General features: G+C 44.5%; 2 protein-coding genes across 2 annotated transcripts in view; one reads left to right on the top strand and one right to left on the bottom strand.

The window, feature by feature from the left end:
* Positions 1–8,811, bottom strand: part of T265_03628 (hypothetical protein) — a gene marked incomplete at both ends in the record, with an annotated part of 36,099 nt that extends 27,288 nt beyond the window's left edge. The window contains one exon of the mRNA XM_009168163.1: positions 8,773–8,811. Coding sequence (XP_009166427.1) covers positions 8,773–8,811 — 39 coding nt within the window. The remainder of the gene's footprint in view (positions 1–8,772) is intronic.
* The window catches only part of T265_03627 (hypothetical protein), a gene marked incomplete at both ends in the record, with an annotated part of 26,921 nt that continues 8,657 nt past the window's right edge, over positions 2,478–20,741 (top strand). The window contains 4 exons of the mRNA XM_009168162.1: positions 2,478–2,812; positions 8,832–9,043; positions 13,563–14,680; positions 14,921–14,972. Coding sequence (XP_009166426.1) covers positions 2,500–2,812; positions 8,832–9,043; positions 13,563–14,680; positions 14,921–14,972 — 1,695 coding nt within the window. The remainder of the gene's footprint in view (positions 2,813–8,831; positions 9,044–13,562; positions 14,681–14,920; positions 14,973–20,741) is intronic.

The raw sequence follows: 20,741 nt of genomic DNA, 5'->3' as shown, positions 1-20,741 counted from the left end.
ATATTTGTCCTGTCTTTCGGCAGTCCTCAAACTTGTGATTAATTATTCTGACACCTCACACAGACATCCTGCGGATGTTCGGGCTTGTAAGAACATGCGATCGCTGGATTTGTTACTTCTCAACCAAAGTGAAAAACTCAAAACTGCCAAATCATTTTGTTGCTTGGAAGATGTATCAGACCGTGGTTTGATGGATGCGAAAAGTGCACAAATCCCCAACGCTAGGATCACGGTCGCGAATTAGGGATACCTACAGAGACATCTGAGCCTCAGGGGTCGTGTATGTCTCTGGCACATAGCCTCTGCGAGCAGCTGAAATGAAATATGTTTGCCAACTAATGCCTCAGAAGTATGGCTAGGGTAGGTTAGTGCCCGAGAAATTCACAACGGGACACTTGAAAAACAAATGTTCCCTTGGGATTCCAATCGAAAAACCAGTGCAGTGTAAGAATGAATGATTTAAGAGTGTCAAACTGTCCAAGTGACTCCAAGCGACGAGGAAAGTTGAGCGTTGGAGTTATATTTTTGGTGGTACTAGGTACAGCGGAGTTAGAAGCAAAACAGAGCGCACGCATCGGTTGTAGGTCAGGTGGCTGCTGACCTGTTCACCGAGCTTGGCAGCTTGCTTGCAGACGTTTCGCCACCAGTCGTGAAGACCTCATTAGTGTACAGCTGAGTGGGTCACACATATTCACAGTCATATATAGATCATCTTGCTAGAAGCTGTAGCCTAATAATTCGTCCCGCCAAGTGGCGTTTATACGCACATTTCGTGATGACACTTGTACTTTGTTTGCCTTTCTGTCTGATAAGCTTATTATTTCGTCCTACAAAGTTGCTTGAGAAGCGATGGAGAGATCCACCAGCCCTTGTATGAAGTCTCTTTACAGGACAAGGCAGATCAAAACATAAGTCATGCTCACAATGCGTCGGAAAACTGTGGTCATAGAAAAAGTCAGTGAAAGCATGTCTTTCAGCTTTTTAACGTTATCTTGATAATATTTCGAACATCTAGGTACCTGTCAGAAATGGCGTGATTTGTCTTTGAATACACCCTTGAATAGACGACCAAAATGCAATCACGGGGTGAACCAAGAAGGCAAGCATACGTACAGCAAATATCTATATATTGCTGATAAACACGTGGTAACGTCGGGTAACGTGTCTAGTAGGGAAGCGTGTTCGACAGAAGCCTATTAAGGCTACTGGCAAGGTTACCGGAATTAGTACAGTGGAGAGACCCTCAGTGAAAATAAATAGGTAATGGTACTACGGGAAATGTGTAGATTTGTGAGGGGAAAAGGATGTTCACATTCAGAAACCTAAGAGTCAAGAAGGAAATGTATACGGGATATGCATCCTTCATATATTATTACTCTACGGCCCCTAGCAAGAGAGCTTCTGGGATGGTCAGCGCGAAACAAATTGTAGCCATCAGGCTGCATTATGTCATTGTTGATTTAGCACGCAGCCAGCGTTCGCGTGACATAACAACAAGTGTGCTAATGGACTTTTCGATTGGGTAATTGAATCATGCTACCCGCCACTCCGAAAAACTAACAGGCGTTGATGATTCGCACTCTACGTATACTTTTGCGCCTGAGTGGCACCAGCCGCCCGACATGAAGCCGTTTTACCTCCAACACGTTTCAGAAAGGCTGCTTTTCGAGGATCCCTCACGTTGCGGCTTAATAACTTCAGAGGGGCGGAAACGCAGAGATTTCGGGAAATAGCGCCTAACGGTCTGTAGCACGACCCCGAGGACAAACATGTGCTATTGCAGGTGAAATATGGTAAAATCCGTTGTAATTATGTAGAAGAGTAGGGAATACGGCCAATTTCAAAAGCACCTTTTTTAGTAGGTAGCACAAATACTAAGTCATCCCTTCATTGACATTTACCTAGATAGGACATGGGACGAGACACAAAGCTGTCTTATTTCCGGTTGACTTCCATCCGAATCAACTCGACCAAGCTCATAAGATTCCAGCGTTCCCTGAATGGAACTTAAGGAAATTTTGCCCGAAAAGTAACTGGGTGGACTCATAATGGCGAGTTTCTCAACGTGCGACAAGAACGCGCAAACTACTTTGCGCGACGCATCTGCACGCTTGGGTGCGCGAACTTCGCAGTCGCCGCAACAGCCTGGAACTGGTATTGCATCAGTCCGAAGGAGCGTGCGAATGACCTGTCGGCTGCAGTCAATTGGACAGCCGATCTTGTCCAATGATTTCTCCGTCCTTGGATTGGTTACACAAGCAAGCAAGTGATTCGCCCATGTATGGGGGCGGAATGACTTTACGTCAGCCTTGGAAGCGCACGTGATCAAGCAGTTGCGCTACTGGCTTTTAGCCACTTTCTATCCACACAAAACTAACCAATGAAAGTAAGGCGAGCGTTTGCCGCTTCGTCACTGCCCTACAGACCGGTTCCTTGTCCTCCTAAGGTCGTCGTCCACTTTTTCGTGTCCCAAACCGCTGACTTTGTCTTTTGAGTACAATGGTCGGCTCTGAATTCTTGGACTATATTTCGAAGTTCCAAGTGGCTACCTATGTCGGCGTGGAGGATTTTGCAGACAAATTCAACTTCCTTGTAACAGTTATGATTTTGCTTCTGTGCACGACGGTTGTTACTGTGAAACAGTACATGATGAAGCCGATATCCTGTTACATGGCAACCGATATTGGAGGCAAAAATCTGCTGGATTATGTGGAAAATTATTGTTGGGTCCAAGGTACCATCCCAATTGCGTACGCTGGGAAGATGCCTGAGACTGACGCTGCTTGGGAAGAAATGGAAAAACACAAGCTTTGTGAGTCACTGAACGTTGGACTGTGGTCTCATAGGGCGGCTTCTTGACTGTTGTCCAAATAGGTCTGTAAACCTTTTCGTTTAGTAAGTAGAATGGGTCCAGATTCTTCATGCTTTGTTGTAAGTGCTTGGGACTTTGTCCACCGGGAACGCGTTCCCATTGTTGACTGGCTGATGAAACTATCCACACTGTCCATATGAAAAACACTCAAACCCCACTATATTTCATTATGTACTGCAGTAAAATGTATTGCATCGTGGGTCCCACATAAAACAAACTTTGTGGATTGGTGAACAAAGTGTCACAAAGAATTAGCAAACCGTTCAATGTAGTGGAATTATTTCGTCAGGCAGTAAATTGGATATCGTTTACTTATGTGCAACCTAGTTGAAGATATGGTCCGTTCAGCCAGGGTGTATACGCTCATACTAAAAGGTATGGCGACGACAGCCGGTAGAAGCATTTATGAGGCAATTTCAAACGATTTTCCTGGTGTGTCCAGAACCAATTGTGTGGTATGGAGTTGGCATCGAGTTAGTTACGTCAGATTCATATAACCTTTAAATGTGTTTCGATCAGGTCTCAATGCAGTCCTACTCGAAGCTCATGGAGATAATTTAGGCCATGATTACGAAATGGTTGTTGATGTACTTCGTGAGACTTCTCTGCCCACCTCTGCAACCTCGGGGTGGAAATACTCCAGGGACGATTGCTTACAGACGTTAAGTGGGCCGACGACGTAGTTCTTAGTTCAGTCCCTTAGAGATGCAAGCCATTTTATTCAACTTAAGTAATTCTGCTTTACATTTGCAACGTGTACAGTGATGTCACAAGAGTGGATGGGCTCAAACCAAACTTCATGTTTGCAAACGAACCTATCGAAATGTTAGACAAATTTATCTGCTTACGCGGCTGCATAACCTCAGTGGATCACTTTTCGGATCCCGAGGACTTGTACAGGCCCTGCCAGCCTACGACACCCATGGCACCACTATGACGTCAGCTTGTCTGTTCAGAACAGAACATATACTGTGTCAGTGCGATCTCCACTTTTTGCGGATCGAAAAGATGGCTTTTACGCACAGGCTATATACAGCGTCTCCAAATCATCACGTGGATCCGATGGGAATATCGGATTAACAATATTGGGGTACGTCAGATGGTTATGGGAAGTAGGAACTCTCCTGCGATAGACGAGCTAATCACGCTTCATAGGACACGTGCTCCGGATTTCAGAGGTTCTACCTCGGAGCTCATTCTGCTAAGCCCTGTGCTGAGTGAAAACGATTGAGTGATATTCTTTGGTCTGGTAACGAAGTATGGTGGTCCTAACCAATAAACTCGGTCGGGTTGACATTTGTTACCTTCCTGGATGGGGACCCTGGGGCTCGATTAATCAATGGGTAATCAAACTGAGAGATAAGGCTCAATCACTCCTGTGTTACAAAAATAACCGTAGGTGTATGGCTGCCCTGTTTCCTGCCGCGTCGGACAAATACATGACTTAATGTTTATGAACTGAGGAGGCGATTGCCTCAAATGTCTGAAAGTACAAACTCTTTGGTCTCCTATTTTTTACCGACGAAGGCTGCGACTTGGCTTATAGCTGATAAATCAAACTGAGCTGAAGTGGCTCAACTTTGCAGATCTCCCTTTGGACTCTTCTGCTTTACTCTTTCTCAGACTGCCGGTAGGTTATTTCGGCAGGAACGATGGCGTCTAAATCATTGACAGACGTGTTCCAGCAGGATATCCATCACAACGGAATATTATTTTCGTAAGGTGGGTGGTAGAGCAATCGGCTGGTAGTTGGACGGGTGGATTTTGTTTTGACTTCCGTAAATTGGACTGATTTAGGCCTTGTCATCACTAAATACGAAACTCTGTTAATCCTAATGTAGCCCTTTTTGCGAAGTTGGAATTGCCTTTGAGCCATGACTTCTAAACCGTCATATTTTTGTATAAGTTTGGGAAGGAGAATAGTTTGTAATGACGCTTTGGTGAAGACCTTCGGAGGTTACTTTGAAATTAATGGGTATGAATTTGGGAATTATTGAAAAAAACTTCTCCATAAAGCTTGACCTATTCAACAGCATTCCGCGACTTCAGCACATACTAGTAATTATTCAGTGTGTAAGACTGATTCAAACTAAGGAGAATATTGCATGCTACCACATACACTACACATGAGCAGAAATTCAAGGCTTGGCTTGATGCAAATCGATTGTTGACAAACGATATCGGTTTCACTGCTGTTTTCGTGTGACATCAAGATGCAAAAGTACTCTTATTAGCGGGCTTGAACCAAACGCCCCATAAAAGTTGTCGTGTGAATGGCATTGTTTTTTGCACGACGCTGCACTTAGTACCCGCCCCAAAACATTGCTGGTTTTGTCGTGTCGAGCAGAAGCATTCAATTAGCACACTGCCTGTAACAACAGCTATTAGCTACGTTGGTCCTTGTGGTGGACCAAGGGTGTTGCTGGTGGTCCCTTCGATGTTGAAGAGTGCTTTCGCAGCCCAATCCGTTCGATCCATTTGGAGGCTGCGAAAAGATGACATGAAAATAGTTTTTTCAGGGTCATGTGAGATAATCAAATTGAATGACATCTTGTGAACTAGCGATTAGTCATAGCAGCACTTCATGTTGTGGAATGGCTTAAGGATGACTCTTGGACATGCAGAGGTTGTAGATGAGAAGTCACTTGAATCAGCTGTAGGACGAAACCTAGTGTTGAACTCAAGATAGCTCAGTGGTTAAGACGCGAGCGTACTGACCGGAAGGTCTGTGGTTCGAATCCAACCTCAGCACTTCGATTGCTTCTATCTAAGCTTTGGCAACACGGCAGTATCTCAGCCCTCGTGCTTCTTTCAGATAGCGTGGCAGGTGGGCACCGAAAGGGTGTTACAGCTGAAAGATTATTTATCTTATACTTCTCAGTGTTGATTTGGTTTTTAGGAAGTGGAGCAAAGCTACCCTACGGTGTGGACGAGCGTAGCCGGAAACTTGCTATCACGGTAGGCATTATCACCGGTTTTTCGCATTCAGAAGATGTTTTAGAACATTCTTCTAGGTTGGTGGTTTTCGTGGCAACTGACTGGTGATCATTTGGTGTTGAGCAGTTCTCCGTAGGCCCGACTGATAGCTGGTATTGTTCGACTTGACCAACCCTGTCGCAAAGTCCCATTGAGGTACGATCTGAGTGCACTGAACCGTGGAACGCCTGAGGAGAATAAACTAGCAGTGAACGGTGAGTTTTGAGGTACGATCTGAGTGCACTGAACCGTGGAACCCCTGAGGAGAATAAACTAGCAGTGAACTGGTGAGTTTTTCCACGGTTCAGTGAGGCGAAATCGAGCAGTGAAAAGAAGCTAGCTGAAGGCACTTGCGTGGAGTGCTACAATCAGAGAAACCCTGGAGTTATGGTACTCTGAGAATGGAATGTTAGTTATCAATGCCACATATTCCTTACTGATAAGCCGACAGGAGGGCCGGCTCAATTCACAAACGCATGACGTATGCTCTCATCAGGTTACTCGGAATTTTTTCAGTTAAAGTTGAATTCTCAGTTGAAGGAGCTCCCTTTAGCAGCACGTTATCTGAGGAAATTCCCCTAAAATGTACACAACATGGTGTTATCTGTAAACGCTATCATGTCAAAACGCGGTGACTTCGCAGCCACTGTGTTTCCGGGACGTCACATCAGATAAGTACATTTGCAAATGGTCGCATAGTTGGCTGTATAAAAACGAATCATACTGGTGCTTAGCATCATCTCTGAAAAAAGACCATGGCCTGTAAATGTAAGATCAGTGAGAATCACGTGAAATATCATTGATCCACTCGGGTCACCTAGATTACTGATCGATCGTGAGTAGACAGGCCGGCGAACTTGCGCAATGAACTACCATAATTACTCATTCTGTATACCTCAACTGCGCAGTATGCATAGGTCATAATTCTTGTGGCAAGACTAGGTGTGTTGATAGCGGGTCCTTAGGCCAGGTAACCGTGGCTAATATCTTCATTCACTATCCCTTGGGAATTCGTTGGAGAATGCGATCACTCCATGTCATACTTACATCACTCATGTCATACTTAGGTTGATAGTGCCTGTGCCTCCTTCATATAAGTTGACTGCGCTCTAAAAACATTGTTTAGTTCCACTTCCTGTGACTCTTGTCACACAGCCTATTTACATAAGAATTCCCTAACATATTTGGGCTCTAGTCGCCTGAAAGGAAGTTGCTTTTTTTTACCCTTGACAGTCACAACATTTACAAGATTACTCCCAAATACTGCACGACACAGACGATAAGGCTTTAGCTAATCATCTGCCCTCTCGTCATGCGATCAAGTTATCGACTTGTTTAGGTTGTAGAAAGCAAAAGGGTGATTGCTTTTTTCGCCTACTGCTGGCCGATCAGCAATCTGAGCGTTATTGATGAATCGGCGAAACCTGAAAACCGTGCGATGGTCCTGTGGGTGCTGCAACTCCGAAATTCTTCGGAGTGCTCAGTAGTGAGGCTTCCTCGGGAAGTAAACTGATGCATGTGCTCCCAGCACTGATACTTAACTGTCTTTTACTGTGTACATTCCATTACAACCGTCTATAACACTACGCATTATCTGTGTATGGAAAACAGTGACAACAAAGATCACTGGACTGCTCAATTTGTGCGCTTCATAATCTACGGATAAACAGTGTCCACACTACAGAATTGACCTTTTTGACCTGATCACAAAATTCGCAAAATAAGTGGTACCTGCAGTGTGGTAAGCCAGTAATTGACCTTTGCCTATCAGATCAATCGGTTCCTGCGCAAGGAACGCTGAGTCCGCCTGCCCGTTTTACCATGACCAAGAACTACAACAACGCTTAATGTCACAACCGCTAAGCCACTTCACTCCATTTTATTACACATTCGCACAGTAAGCAGACGAGTGGGCACTGTATGGTCCGGGGAGTAAGCAGATAATGCGTATATGTTTCTCTTGACATGGTATCCCTCGCTGTCCGGTCACCTGAACTGAACACTGACGCGAGTCAAATTTTACAACGATGTACGATCGACCCTATGCAATTTGCCTTCTTTCAGCTCCTGATGCTAAGCCAACCTAAGCGACTGTGTTGTGAGTCGGTGTGATCTAATTGCATTACGAAAAAAGCACTTATGTGGGGCCACGTGAATAGTTTGTTTCAGTGTTTGCATGGTTTGTTGTGCTTCATCTTTTCAGTGAGGAACTTAACCGATCATTTCAATCCATCCTGTTTTCTGGCTTGAGGAAGACAAATTTCATTCTTGGCTGTTGATCAGGTGGCAGTCGATCTGTTCGCCGAGCCCGGCAATTACGTAACTCGGCAAACAGATCAGTATGGCAGCTAGGCACTGAACGGGTGCTACAGCTGAACGATTATTGTATAGCTTATGCGACTAATCGCTGCTGACAAAGACCCTTATTGTCTTCTGGTGTGCTAGTTTGATCAACGTCTTTGGTTTCACAGTCTAAACTGGGTCATTTTTGCCGGAATTCAACTGTGGTTGATTGTGCTCACAGAGATCAAAGAGAATACACCATTCATATGGTCGTTCTAATACCGCTGAGGCGGGGGGGGGGGAGTGTGACGAACGAGAGGTTGAATTAACATATATTTGATGACTGGGCTCGGATGTGCGCAAAACATACGTTCTGGAGTACTTGTCAGACGTGTATTATACGACTCTCCCATAGCTGCTTTGCGGGAACGCGAATAGTCCAGGAAAACCCGACAATGTTACTAATCAGAGTAAGGTCAAGATTGCTGCCAGTCTTATTATTCGGTCACAGCTCGTCGTCGTTTCCCAACCACTTGTGTTTACGCCAAACTTATTACAATTAGTCGACCTCTGATGGGAAACAACATCATTGGTCTGCGGAGGATCTGTACAGTTCTCTGTCGATCAACTAGCAGGCCTACCATTTCTTCTTTATGATAGGCTTCATACTGATACTCCATTCATCTTTGTTACTTTCCAGTATACTACCAGTGGGTTCCGTTTGTTCTCGGATTGCAATGCATCATGTTCTACGTCCCTCGAGTGATCTGGCAAATGATTTGCTACAATCGCACGGGAACAGACATCCAGCACTTGGTCCTTAGTGCAAATCAAGCTGTTCACGCTACTGATGATCAGCGGACAAAGATGATACAGCATGTGGCCCGAACTTTGGAACAGATGCTCTTTCAGGTGAGCTAGCTTCATACTAATTAGTCTGCGTAGTAAGGAGTCTGGAAATGTTTTTCGCACCAAATTGCTGTGCAAATCTCTTCCTCTTTCTATACATGACTAAATGGGAGTGGGGGCGTACTAAGGAGCTGGGACTGGATTTCTAGGCCAGCAACAGTACAAAGGCCGCGAATGATGTCCACGATCGTACAGCCGTCTCAAGTGCTAAGTCGTTCCAACTAATGTTTCTAGAGATGAAATTTTGTACCGTTATACTAACAGAAGCATATCGTGAGCCAAATAACCGTTCGGAGCATCGTTTTGCTAGTACTGAACTTTCTTTGCAGTTACTCTGCCAGTCATGTCCTAACTTCGAAATAATCATAGCAAGTGGCACCCTAGAAAATAAAACAAGTGACTTGATCGATGTGGACTTGACCTTTTTTGAGGTTGGAATCGATGGGAATCTGTCGGACAGCATGTCTATGCACGACTCACAACACCGGTCAGGTGCGGTTATATGGATACATTGTGCGTGAATACACTTTCAGCAGGCTGGTTCCGTGAACTGCTGACAATTTGTTGAGCAATGGAGTCATCATTGAATGGTCAGATTGCTGGGATTCGTAACGAATTCAATTGCCCGATGAATTGCATGGACGTTTATTACTTACTGTTTATCGCTTTGATGTGCGGTGGTCCCCGCTGTATATTAGGCTGACTCTACGGATGTCTTGCGGCTGCCGTGGCGTATGCTGTGGATTTGGCAAACTGTTTTTTTGACACCGAATTTCGTTTGCTCCGGTCTAGTCCCCGCTCCTTCAAGTGTCTCTTACAGGGTTATATCCTTACTTTTCCGTTTGAGACCCTCTCGTCATCTGGAAGTGTAAATTTTGTCACTCACCAACTAGTACTGATCCGATCGAATGTTCCGTCAATAGCCGCATTTTTGTTTGAATCTCTTCTGCTCAGTCAGCTGAAGTTATCTTCGCACCTCCAAGGGTCTACTCTACACTATTCCAAGCATGCTAGTTTGTCTATTTTCTGCATTAAGTTGAGTCCAATGAGAATTTCAGGTTACTGGTTTGTGAATACAGGTCCAGGAACTCCTATTACAGACTTTGATGTCAGTGGCTATTGAGTCAGTTGTATGCATTCCGACTGGCACCACTACTCAGCGCACAACTAATGACCCATCGCCACGCTCGACTCCGCTCCGTATTAACGCACTAATGATGTCATCTTGATTGGTGTTGAAACGTTTGCAATGAAGTTGTCCAACTCGGCAAACAAGCGAGTTCTGCACTTGCCGTGACTTTGGCTCTCGTAACTGCCGGTGGTGTGAGTACTTCAGTATGCATTATGTATCATCTAATGCCCTCATAAAACTCAATCATAAAAGCACCTGCAGATTACGGGATCGACGAACGGTCACTTTATCCCCTAGACTTTTCTACCTTTACTTTCTATTTTTTCACAATGATACGAGAGCGTTTAGGTCCTGAGCCGACCGGTCACTTAAACTCCCCGTTTGGTTACTTCATTTTCCCCTTCTCATCTTCGATTTTGCCTTCTGTGGATCAGAGACTCAGTAAATGTTTTCATTTCGCAAAATGGTCTTTGACGTGTTCACCTAATGGATTTGGATCTGGACTGTATTTTCCGTCCATCGGTAATTACTTGTGTTATCTACTTGGGCGGAATGTGGCCAATGGTCATGCACGTTTCATGTGATCTTCTTTAGCCACAATCTTTCTGCAATTAGTAGGAATTTTTTTTTCAGTTTCCCACACTGGATAGTCTTTGGGAAGTCGGTTAGGGGGTTCGCAGCCCAGTCGGTGAAAATAACTACATAAGCATCAGTGCAGTTTTTATTACCCGTCAGATGGACCGTTTTCCTGCTGATAATTGTCAACGCCTGCTACTCGTATTGTATTCCACACAACGACCATGCTTTACAACAATTTTTCGCTGTTCTTTTGAGTCTTGGCACATGTTCACTAGTTAGCGATTGGCGAGCAAGCTTTTTGATCACTTGCCTGACGCAGTTGGTTCAACGGGATAGAGCTTCGCGTCTCGCAAGGGTGTCCCAATGTCTTTGGGACAAAGGTAACCTCACGTAGAGTGTCACAATTGTGTCCTCTTTAGAGGACATCTTTGGAATTTTTTTAAAAAATTTTGACGCTCTACAGTCTTGTTGGTCAATATCCAACCGTTAATGTTCGCACCAGTGAACAGAGTCAAGTTTGGCATAATAATATCTGAACCTGATCGACATATATATGTATATGTACGTTTGTATAAAGTGTATATGACTCGTAGTGAATGTTCCACATTTCCGATGTCTGGACGCACATGATTCTTTTTTGTTTTACCGCATTTGATGATCAATCTCCGCGTTTTTTGGAATGTATGACAAACTAACACATTCTTCGTTTATCTCTTGAAAGCGGACTCTGTGGAAGGTATTTTAAGGACTGAGTTTGCAATATGGTGCTTTGCATATCCACTGTTTTCATCGCGGTGTTTGATTGTCGGGCAATCTACCGTTTTTACACTTGTTGTGTGGAGACTTCAATTGTTCCTTTCTTCATGTATTCCTTTGAGCGTGTTAAAACTGGTAAAATGGGTGAGTTCATTCTTTGTCCAGAGGTTTCAATGCTTGCTCTTACCATTCTCGCGTATATTGAAGTCAGCCCTGACCGTCATTGGTTCATGGTGCAATGCGTCAGGTTTTTATCTTGTTTACTGAAGAGTTACAGTTTCGTAGGAAAGTTAGCAACCGAAAGGGTAGAATTTCCAAGTCGCTATACTTTACAACTCCCAACTGTCGCACTATTAGGAAGACTGTTTCATTTCAACTCAAGTGGCTAGTTGTTGCTTTGTTCGCTTCCCCCAGGAGCGAACTTTTGTGAGGACAGAACAGGGGTTTTTGCTCTGTATTGAAGTGTTCACTCTGAGATCAGCGACTGGGTTTATTCTGTCGTCCGATAACATATAAGACATCCTCTTTGTTCCTTTGGGCAATGTGCCATTGAGAGCGACCACCAAGTTGGGACGGTGAATGTCTCTTTGTGCTCACATGAGCATGTGGTATCTACCACATTCGTGAGTTTTCTGTCGTTTCCTGAATATTTTCAGGTTCAATCTGACCACAGATTACCGGGTATTTCAAATTCATTGAATTTTCCGGAGGAATCTGGATTATCATGATTCATTTGTCGTTGACAGCAATACGGGAGTAACACATAGTGGTGCGTAACTGTCATGCATTGGAAGCGTCTTGGTCTATTAGATTCACGCGCGGTGGTTCGTAGACTGAATGCCACCATAGAACTATCTGGCTGTGTCGACCGCCTGAAGAAAGCATGGACGGGAAGGTCAAATCGATTTTGAGGCTTTAGTGGCATGGCGATTGCTAGCTTAGTGAGCAGAGAGCAATTCCGAATGTGTTCACCCATATTTTGCGCACAATAAGAATGCGATCAAGTGTTCCCTTCGTCGTTTACTTTTTTTGGACCAAGCCATTTGTTGGTGGCCAGATATTTTTGTTTTTCTATATTGTCGCCGTGTCGATTTTCACATTTCCGCTCTTGTGCACTGGGGCGACTTCGTCACCTTCTGGTATCCGAAAACTGTTTCTGGCAAATGAATACACAAATGTACATGGTGATGCATGTACGTCTGAATTGTCCGGTTGCGTGATGAATTGAACTATGAACGCAACTGACTTCTGTTTATGTTCAATTCTACCGTCCATATTTACACATGAAGAAATCGGAACCCGACCGACTCGAAATCTGTTTGATTCCCACAACATTCAAGTACAATTTCTGTCACAAAGGCTGAAGCCGTTAGGCGTTTCGTTATGACTATGATTTTTGGGGTTTACTGTAACTTAGATCCGGATTGTGGAGTTTCTATGCAGTACCTTGTGGGAAGCTTGTTTTCATGGCATTTTTGTATCAGTCTCTGCTGCCACTCTTCTCGTTAGATGCACGTATTATCCTTTGTGAAGATGTTAGTAGGCCCTAATTGGTCCCTCTTACTGGTTACTTCTAGAACCGGACAGTTAGTGATTCCAGTTTAGTCAGGTACACTGAATATTTTATGGGTACTTCTTGCCTGTCATCAGCCTTTGAAACTCATTTCACAGAGCTCTGTATACGTAGTGAGAAACAGTTGGTTTTGTCCCAGTGTGTCAAATATCTGTGTCAGTATAGGCATTTACCCAAAAGATCGCCTGTGAGGTTCACCCGTCTGGTGTTAAAACACACTGACAACTGTGCTCCTAAAAAAGTTAGGACAAAACACGGTGTTATGCTCGTCACCCACCGCATGATCAACATTACCTGGCGTTTGTGTTTCACTGTTGCATGTCATCTATGTTGTATTGGCATGAGTGTTATTTGTTCTCTGTGTACCCTTCTCGTTCACCTTCACCATCTGATTGGTGCACCCTATTCTTTTTTCTATGCATGCCATTGGGGAACTTCACGTCTCTGTCGCTATGCTAAAACCATAACTCCGGAATCTTTAGCACCAGAGAGCACGTGCCATGTCCCGAAATCGATACATCCAGTTGCAAACAGCCAAGATTGGCCAACGTTCCACCGTAACGGCACAGCCCTCGTTAGAACAAGAACGGGTATATGGCTACGGTGATGTGAAACAGACATCACCAAAATACCACACTGATCGAGAATACAGTGGTCTGGCCGACGAACTGTCCGAACCCAAGTCAAAAAGTCTGATTGGTCTGTGTTGCTACCATCTTTGGCGTACCGTTTGCTTCATCCATCTGGATCATCATCGAGGCACTTTCCTCTCCTTGGCCTACCTGCTGATGAAACTGTTGTACCTAGCCAATGCGGTTAGTCAGTTGCTACTGATGCAATACTTCCTCGGCTTCCGCGAATATGGAGCCTTTTTTGGTGTGGTATTGCTGCACAACATTCTAAGCGGAAAGGATTGGCAGGCCACACTCATCTTCCCGCGCGTTGCCTACTGCTATGCACCGATCAAGCACCTGGGTACGACCACCAACACGGCTGTGGCACAGTGCGTGTTACCAGTGAACATGTTGAACGAGAAGATCTACATCTTCCTCTGGTGGTGGGTCTTCCTGATTATCATTATTACGGCTTTAAGTTTGTTACGATGGTGTCTGCGTACGGCCAGTCGTGTGAAAGGTACCGACTTCGTGAAGAAATACCTGATGCTGTCAGATGTCGCTATACCGATCCATCCATGTCGCATAGACGAGTTTTGTCGACGCTTTCTTCGAAGAGACGGCGTGTTTCTGCTGCGGATGATAGCCGAGAATGCAGGTGAGATGATTGCTTCTGAAATATTGCACACATTATGGCTTAGCTACGATGGGTTAATAGACCTAAGCAGGTCTCATGTGGACAATGAAGACCTCCAGAAGAGCAAGACAGGTTTTGACGAGATTGCTGAGTGCGGCCCGACTAAAGCTACTGCTCCGTCTGCAGAAACGGCGAAAAGTGATGTCAATGAAACAGTGAACCCTTACGGATCATTGAGGGAACATTCGAATCACATTTCGCTCCGCGGTACCGACAGACCTTCAGCCAAAGGGGCTGCAACTCACCTGATTGTTGGTGAAGATCCACACACTGACCCACGATTCGGTTCGTATGTGTAAAGCGGTTATTGATTGATTGCTGATGAAACCGATACAACTGCTCTTCCAGCTTCGTCTTCCCACTCGTGCCCCGTGTTGCATTTACTGTTGTTCCTTTTTTGAGGTTCTTCGTTATCGTTGAAACGTTTCTATTCTTATTCTAGACAACTGCATTACTGCAGATGTCCCACCCAAATAGCTCAAAACACTCAGAAGACTTCGCTACTATTTTTGATACTTTTGTCTTTTAGAGTGCTGTCTTCCATCACAGCTCCTTCAGATCATTTTATGAAACATTTGAAAGTTTATTGCTGGAGTTTATAAACCATGCTTTGCATGTTCTGTTCCATGTCGGTATGGGCTTTGGTGTGTTCGTGGATGTTGCATGTTTGTTGCATGTTATAGCTCCTCTCATGAGTTGTAGTATGGATGATGAGGAAATCTGAGAGATACGCCTCAGTTCGCTTGTATTGCACCGTCTGATAGCATTCAGTTTGTTTAGTTGTCTGAGTAGGTATCTTGGGCGTCGCATCAGCCATTTTATCGGCGTACGCATCTCAAAGGCAAGAATTCCCAACTGGCATTGTCTTTTTGCAAGGAAACATGTCATCGAGCTTCAGAGGTTATGTGTACCAAGTCATTGATTATGAGTCTGGTCCCCGCTAGTGGAGGATCAGGACATGTTCAGGTCTTCGCATGTTAATGCCTGGGTATCGCAGCTGATGCGGGAAAGCATCAGCGGATTCTTAATTAGGCTGACCAGTGCAGCTCCCCTCCAGTTGATGCTCAAGATCGAACAACTACACCAGTCTTGGACTCATTTAGGTCAAACTCCTCTGGAACGTCTGAGCGACATCAAAAATGCATTGCTGAAGGGAATTCAGCGGCCATACACGGGAGAAATAACCAATCTGAAAATAGATGATTTCGATCTGGAAACTTGGAGCTAATGTGCATTGAATATGTTATTGGGTTTACGGGTGCCGTAGGAACTAGACGGCAACAGAATAGGTCAGTTTTCAAGATTGTCCCACCTGGCATAACGCAAACATCTCGGTTGAATAAAACCGGACGCGTGATTCAGTTAGGTGGCTACTGGCATTAACAGGAACGTGTCTTCAGGCAATCTTCCTTACTAGCAAAAGTGTCTACCGTGAAGAGCACATAAGGTGTCTTATTTCGGACTTAGGTCAGTAAAGTGTTGCCTCCCGTAATTCCTGAACTGTGGTCCGATAATGTACATGTTTGCAGTACGCCAGAGTTTTTTTCATTCACTGACAAAGTGGATAGAATTGTTCTGACTCGTTGCTTAGAGATAGTGGCTAATATCAACCTGTAGTTTAGGAGCCACATTTCCCCTTCGTACATTGTAGCGGCCAATGAAGCGTGTTTGAACAGTGTTCCGAATAACGGAATACCCGAGTATGACAGATACACACGGTGTTGCAATAGTTGGATAACAATGCCTGCCAGCATTTACCCGGGGTACAAGTGCTATCAGCCCGCAATTTATCAACTGGGCCAGCTTCTACCTATGGCTTCTCAGGAAGTCATAATGACCTGCAACAGTCAGACGCATTTTCTATAGAGGAAAATGTTGGTAGCTCAGGTAGCGTAGACTGTTCGCTCAGCGATTCTGATGCAAGCACATTGAGTTTGAAGGAGAAGCGCTCATTATTCAGGTGAGCATGGGACGCGCAGAGTAACAACATTCTGAACCGGAAGGAATTCAAGTGCATTAAACTCATGTTCAACACTTCTGGTCTTGACCTGTCGCAGGAAATCAACGACAAAGCCATTACCATTGCTTATCAACATGATTCCCATATTGATGGCTCGAGCACATGATCCTCTTCCGGTTTCAAGTGTCGTTCCAGCTTGCATAGCTACTATCTGATTAGAGATGCTGAGTAATCAATGTGCCTCTGATGAAAATCCACATACCAGACTACTCATTTCTGTCATTTCTGAGAGGGGCGTGATAGCAAGACAACACGGTGTTTCATCTCTCTCTCTCACACACCATCTACATCGGACTCGCAATTTAAATACCATCATAGGGAATGTGCAAAGTTGCAACCAGCCCAAAAACCCTAAAACTCAATTACTGATGGTTCTGAAGCGGGGCTCGATAGGCGGTGTTCAGTATTTTGTCGTCACACTCAGCATAATTATAACCAAGTGGATTATGTAGGTATTAGGGCAGAAGTATCACCAAAATTTCTCGAGTACACGGTGATATGGGATAGTCCGTTTAGAAAACATGTGTCCCCATAATGTTGTCACGCGGATTGCACGACGAATCTGCATTTAAGATCGTGGGGGCGTTGTGTCCAATATCCAGGATCTGTATCAAGCCTAACCGTAAAGCTCGATAGCCAGCACGGTTTCTTTGTCAGACAGAGTGAGTGTACGTTTCATCGACCAATATATCCGTAGATTTCATTTTGCAGTTTCATGCTTGATATTTAGTTTTACTCTAACCACCCTGGATATAGCTCTTGAGACATTCAATCGTCCCGGGTGCTTCTCAGAACTCATGTTCAGATCAATGAACAGAGAGAAAGAAACACTCACATTACCACTGCTTAATTTCCACTTCATTCACTTCAACTCCCCTCGTGAGTGTGATGGACTAGATTGGTGGGCAATGTCATGCCGTCCGTCATGCGGGCCTTACATGAGAGAGAGAGAGAGAGTCAGGTGACATGGATAGGCTTTTGGTAGGTTGTGTGCAAGTGACAGAAGCACTCGCCAGCAGAAGACAGTCAGATTCCTCAGAAATACCGATAGGTCGTCTGTTGCTTTGATATTCTGATAGCTTTACTGTTTTGGAGTTGTTTAGATCGTTCTATCGTGTACAATTATGGGAACAGTTTTACTAGTTGACATTATTTTTGAGCACTTGAGGCATTCTATCAGTTTTCCTCCTGTGCGTTTGGTGCATGCTCAATCCAAATCCAACTAATATACTATAAGGCAATCACTGAAAACACCGTGTCAGGGATGCACGATGAGCAAACTGATATAGCTACCCACGAGTTTCTGACCGAAGATCAGTTTTTAATTATCTGCGGACTTGTGAGAAAGTGAAAATCATCCTTTGGGCATCACTAAGTGGGAAGTCACAGTCACTTTTATTATTATGGATTTTGCCCAACCAAATTAAAGTTCAAGCAATCTTCATTGAAGCATCACAGTTCTGAACTTTCTCCAACTTTTGGCTTGCAGATATCGACCCATTTTTTTTCAACTTTCGTTACCTCCTTGGGTTCTATTCTCAGTAAACAAATTAAGGGTAAGATCACTGAATTTATGAGCTTAAGTCAGCTAGATGAACTGGACGTTATTTTACACTCAAATCTAGAGCTCCCACAAAAATGTTTTCGTTAAGCCAGCCGCCGGTTTCACTAATACTTTGGCACAAATCGTCATAGTAATGGATGTAAGTGAAATTTAATCATGCACCAACCAGTTCTCCTATGGACTTATTTTCTCGTCTTTTTACGGGTCTGTGTAGTATCATTGCCCTGATATAAATCGCCGTCGCACAGTTCTCATTACGGAACAAGACAGAGTCTGTTCTCTAGCTTGTGCGTCTCATGCACCAGCGTGAAGATCGATGAGGCCATGATCCACTCGAATCATGTGCCGGCCGGGTGCGTCTGTGCTTCTTTAACGTCGTCACTCAAAATATGCTCAATACAGTAATGCTCGTATTGTAGCTAACTTCCCGGTGCAGCTTCGAGGCGGTCGGTTTCACGTTTTCAGATAAATCGACTGACCTATTGAAGTTGCCCCTTGCAATATTTGACTTGGTATTGGGTTGCCGTGGTAGCGTTCTCCATCCGTCAACTTAGATATCCTGTTGAGTCGTTGGATGTTCAGGATGTGATTTACACAACGGTAAAAAACCTAGTTTGTGAACTGATCGCAAACGAAGCGACCATAGTCCATAACTAGACGGATTTATGCTTTAAGAAAGTTGAGCTTCAGCTGCTGAACTGGCGTACGGGCTCATGCGCAGCTGATCCGAGCGAATCTTACCTTCAATTTGACGTCAACACTGCCGCCTCGAGTGCGAAGTATCTGAGCTGCCTAGCCATCCGTGAGAACCGAATTCGAGTGAACAAACACTGACTCATCGTGCGCTCAACTGTGACCACATACGTTTCAAAATTTTCCATTTTGGTGGGCGGACCGCGAGCGAATAGGTAGTTCAGTTACGGCCTGTAATGCGGTGTGTGGGTGTGCGGGCAACCGAAAGACACGATGCTAACCACACGGCCACCCTAGTGCAGGCAGGCCGAGCATGACCATGCGCAGAACGGTCGATATGCAATGGTGGGCGAAGACAACAGATGCGATGTGTGCCAGATGTTGGGCAGTTTTTACCGAATCCAAATGAGTGGGATTTTGTGCTTCAGATATTCAATCGGAAGCTGATGGAAGCTCTTTTCGAGCAACAACAAACTGAGTACTGTTGCACAGGGCGGGCAAATCGATGGACTGCGCACAATGGGAGAAGGACTAATGAGTTGTACCAGTATAATGTATATGAGATATTTTCGGACGAATCATTTAGTTGAATTGTGTTTAGAAAATGCTGGTCCGTTGGAAAATATAATACCTATGACAAGGGACCACTGGAGCAGTGGTGATTCGAGTATAAACGTAACAGACCGTAAGAAGGACCGCTGACCCGTTCCGGCGTTATACATTCAGCTACCAGCTATACCAGGGACTCGGGAAAGAATCTCAACGTTATTGAGGTTAAACCCAGTCATTCAGGATTATGAACTAGGCACACGTCCTTCGGTGAAATACGATTGACTTTCGGATGAAGTGCCGAACAACGTGATGGCTGTGAGGGATAGGTGGGTGATTCGGAGTCAGGTAAACCCTTTTCATCTGCTTTACTTGTGCTTAAATGGACAAAAACGATCAGACTTTGTCACAGATTGAATACATCTTTATCCACTTAAGCGAATGAAAACCTTGCAATATTCTTTGAAGTGAATTCACCCGGAAGTTCAGAGGAAACGGACCTTCACCACCCAGGTCTTTGTATGTTTTAGATGTATGGTTTTATGTGCAACTTCCCCCGTACAACCAATACCTCCGCGTGAGAAGCTATTCGGTGACCATCGGGAGTGTCTTATGAAGACGAAGCGTTCAAAAAGCGTTCAGCTGTAGCACCCTTCCGGTGCCTAGCTGCCATGCCACCCGAAGGAAGCACGAGGGCTGGGATACTGCCAGGTTGCCCAAGCCTAGACAGGGGAAGTCGAGTGGCGGAGGTCGGATTCGAACCGCGCTCTAACCACTTCGGCCATCTCGCCCCCCTATGAAGACGAAGCACTGTACTCGATATTTATGGACACTAAAGGGCTTGGAAGAGGAGTTAAAACGACGGATAGGCCATAATGACCAACCGGTAGGAACAAAGTTCGAATGTGGGTATAACGAAACGACATTCTTCTGCTTGGAATGAGTGTTTATCATGGCATTTCGAATATATACCACGTGTTCTCGAGTATGGCAGACCTTGGTGCTTGAACACGAGAACTGGATTAACTACGTTGTTTAACTAATGCATGGTGGAAGGATGTTCCCAAGAACAACTAAGCCGCCTTTTTTGAAAATAAACCCAGTAAATTCGAAATGACCGTACAATTCAAAGCAAAGCCGACTGTGTCTTGAATCATGCATAGAATTTAGCACAACTAAACGGAATTCCTGTCCTTTCCAAGTTTTTTGCAAATGCCCAATGGGAATTAACTCACCAAGGGTTAGAGACAACCATGACCAGACAGTTCGTGTACATTTATTACTCACGACTTTCTACTACTGTTGTGTTCCAAACTAGATATCTTATGTCGACGAACACACTCATTTGCAAATCAATTTGATTTTCACGGGAGACTCACGTGAATCTCCCAATTATGATGTTCTTCAACTGAATGTGCTGCACACTGGCCGTCTCATGTTTCAGCTGGTACGATATTCGAGAAATTGCAGTATATTTTCAAAAAGGAAGCTACTTATATATATATATATATATATATATATATA

The sequence above is a fragment of the Opisthorchis viverrini genome, assembly GCF_000715545.1.
Source record: "Opisthorchis viverrini unplaced genomic scaffold opera_v5_55, whole genome shotgun sequence".
Lineage (NCBI taxonomy): Eukaryota > Metazoa > Platyhelminthes > Trematoda > Opisthorchiida > Opisthorchiidae > Opisthorchis > Opisthorchis viverrini.
The sequence above is the reverse complement of the archived record's forward strand: the minus strand, read 5'-3'. Positions and strand labels throughout refer to the sequence as shown.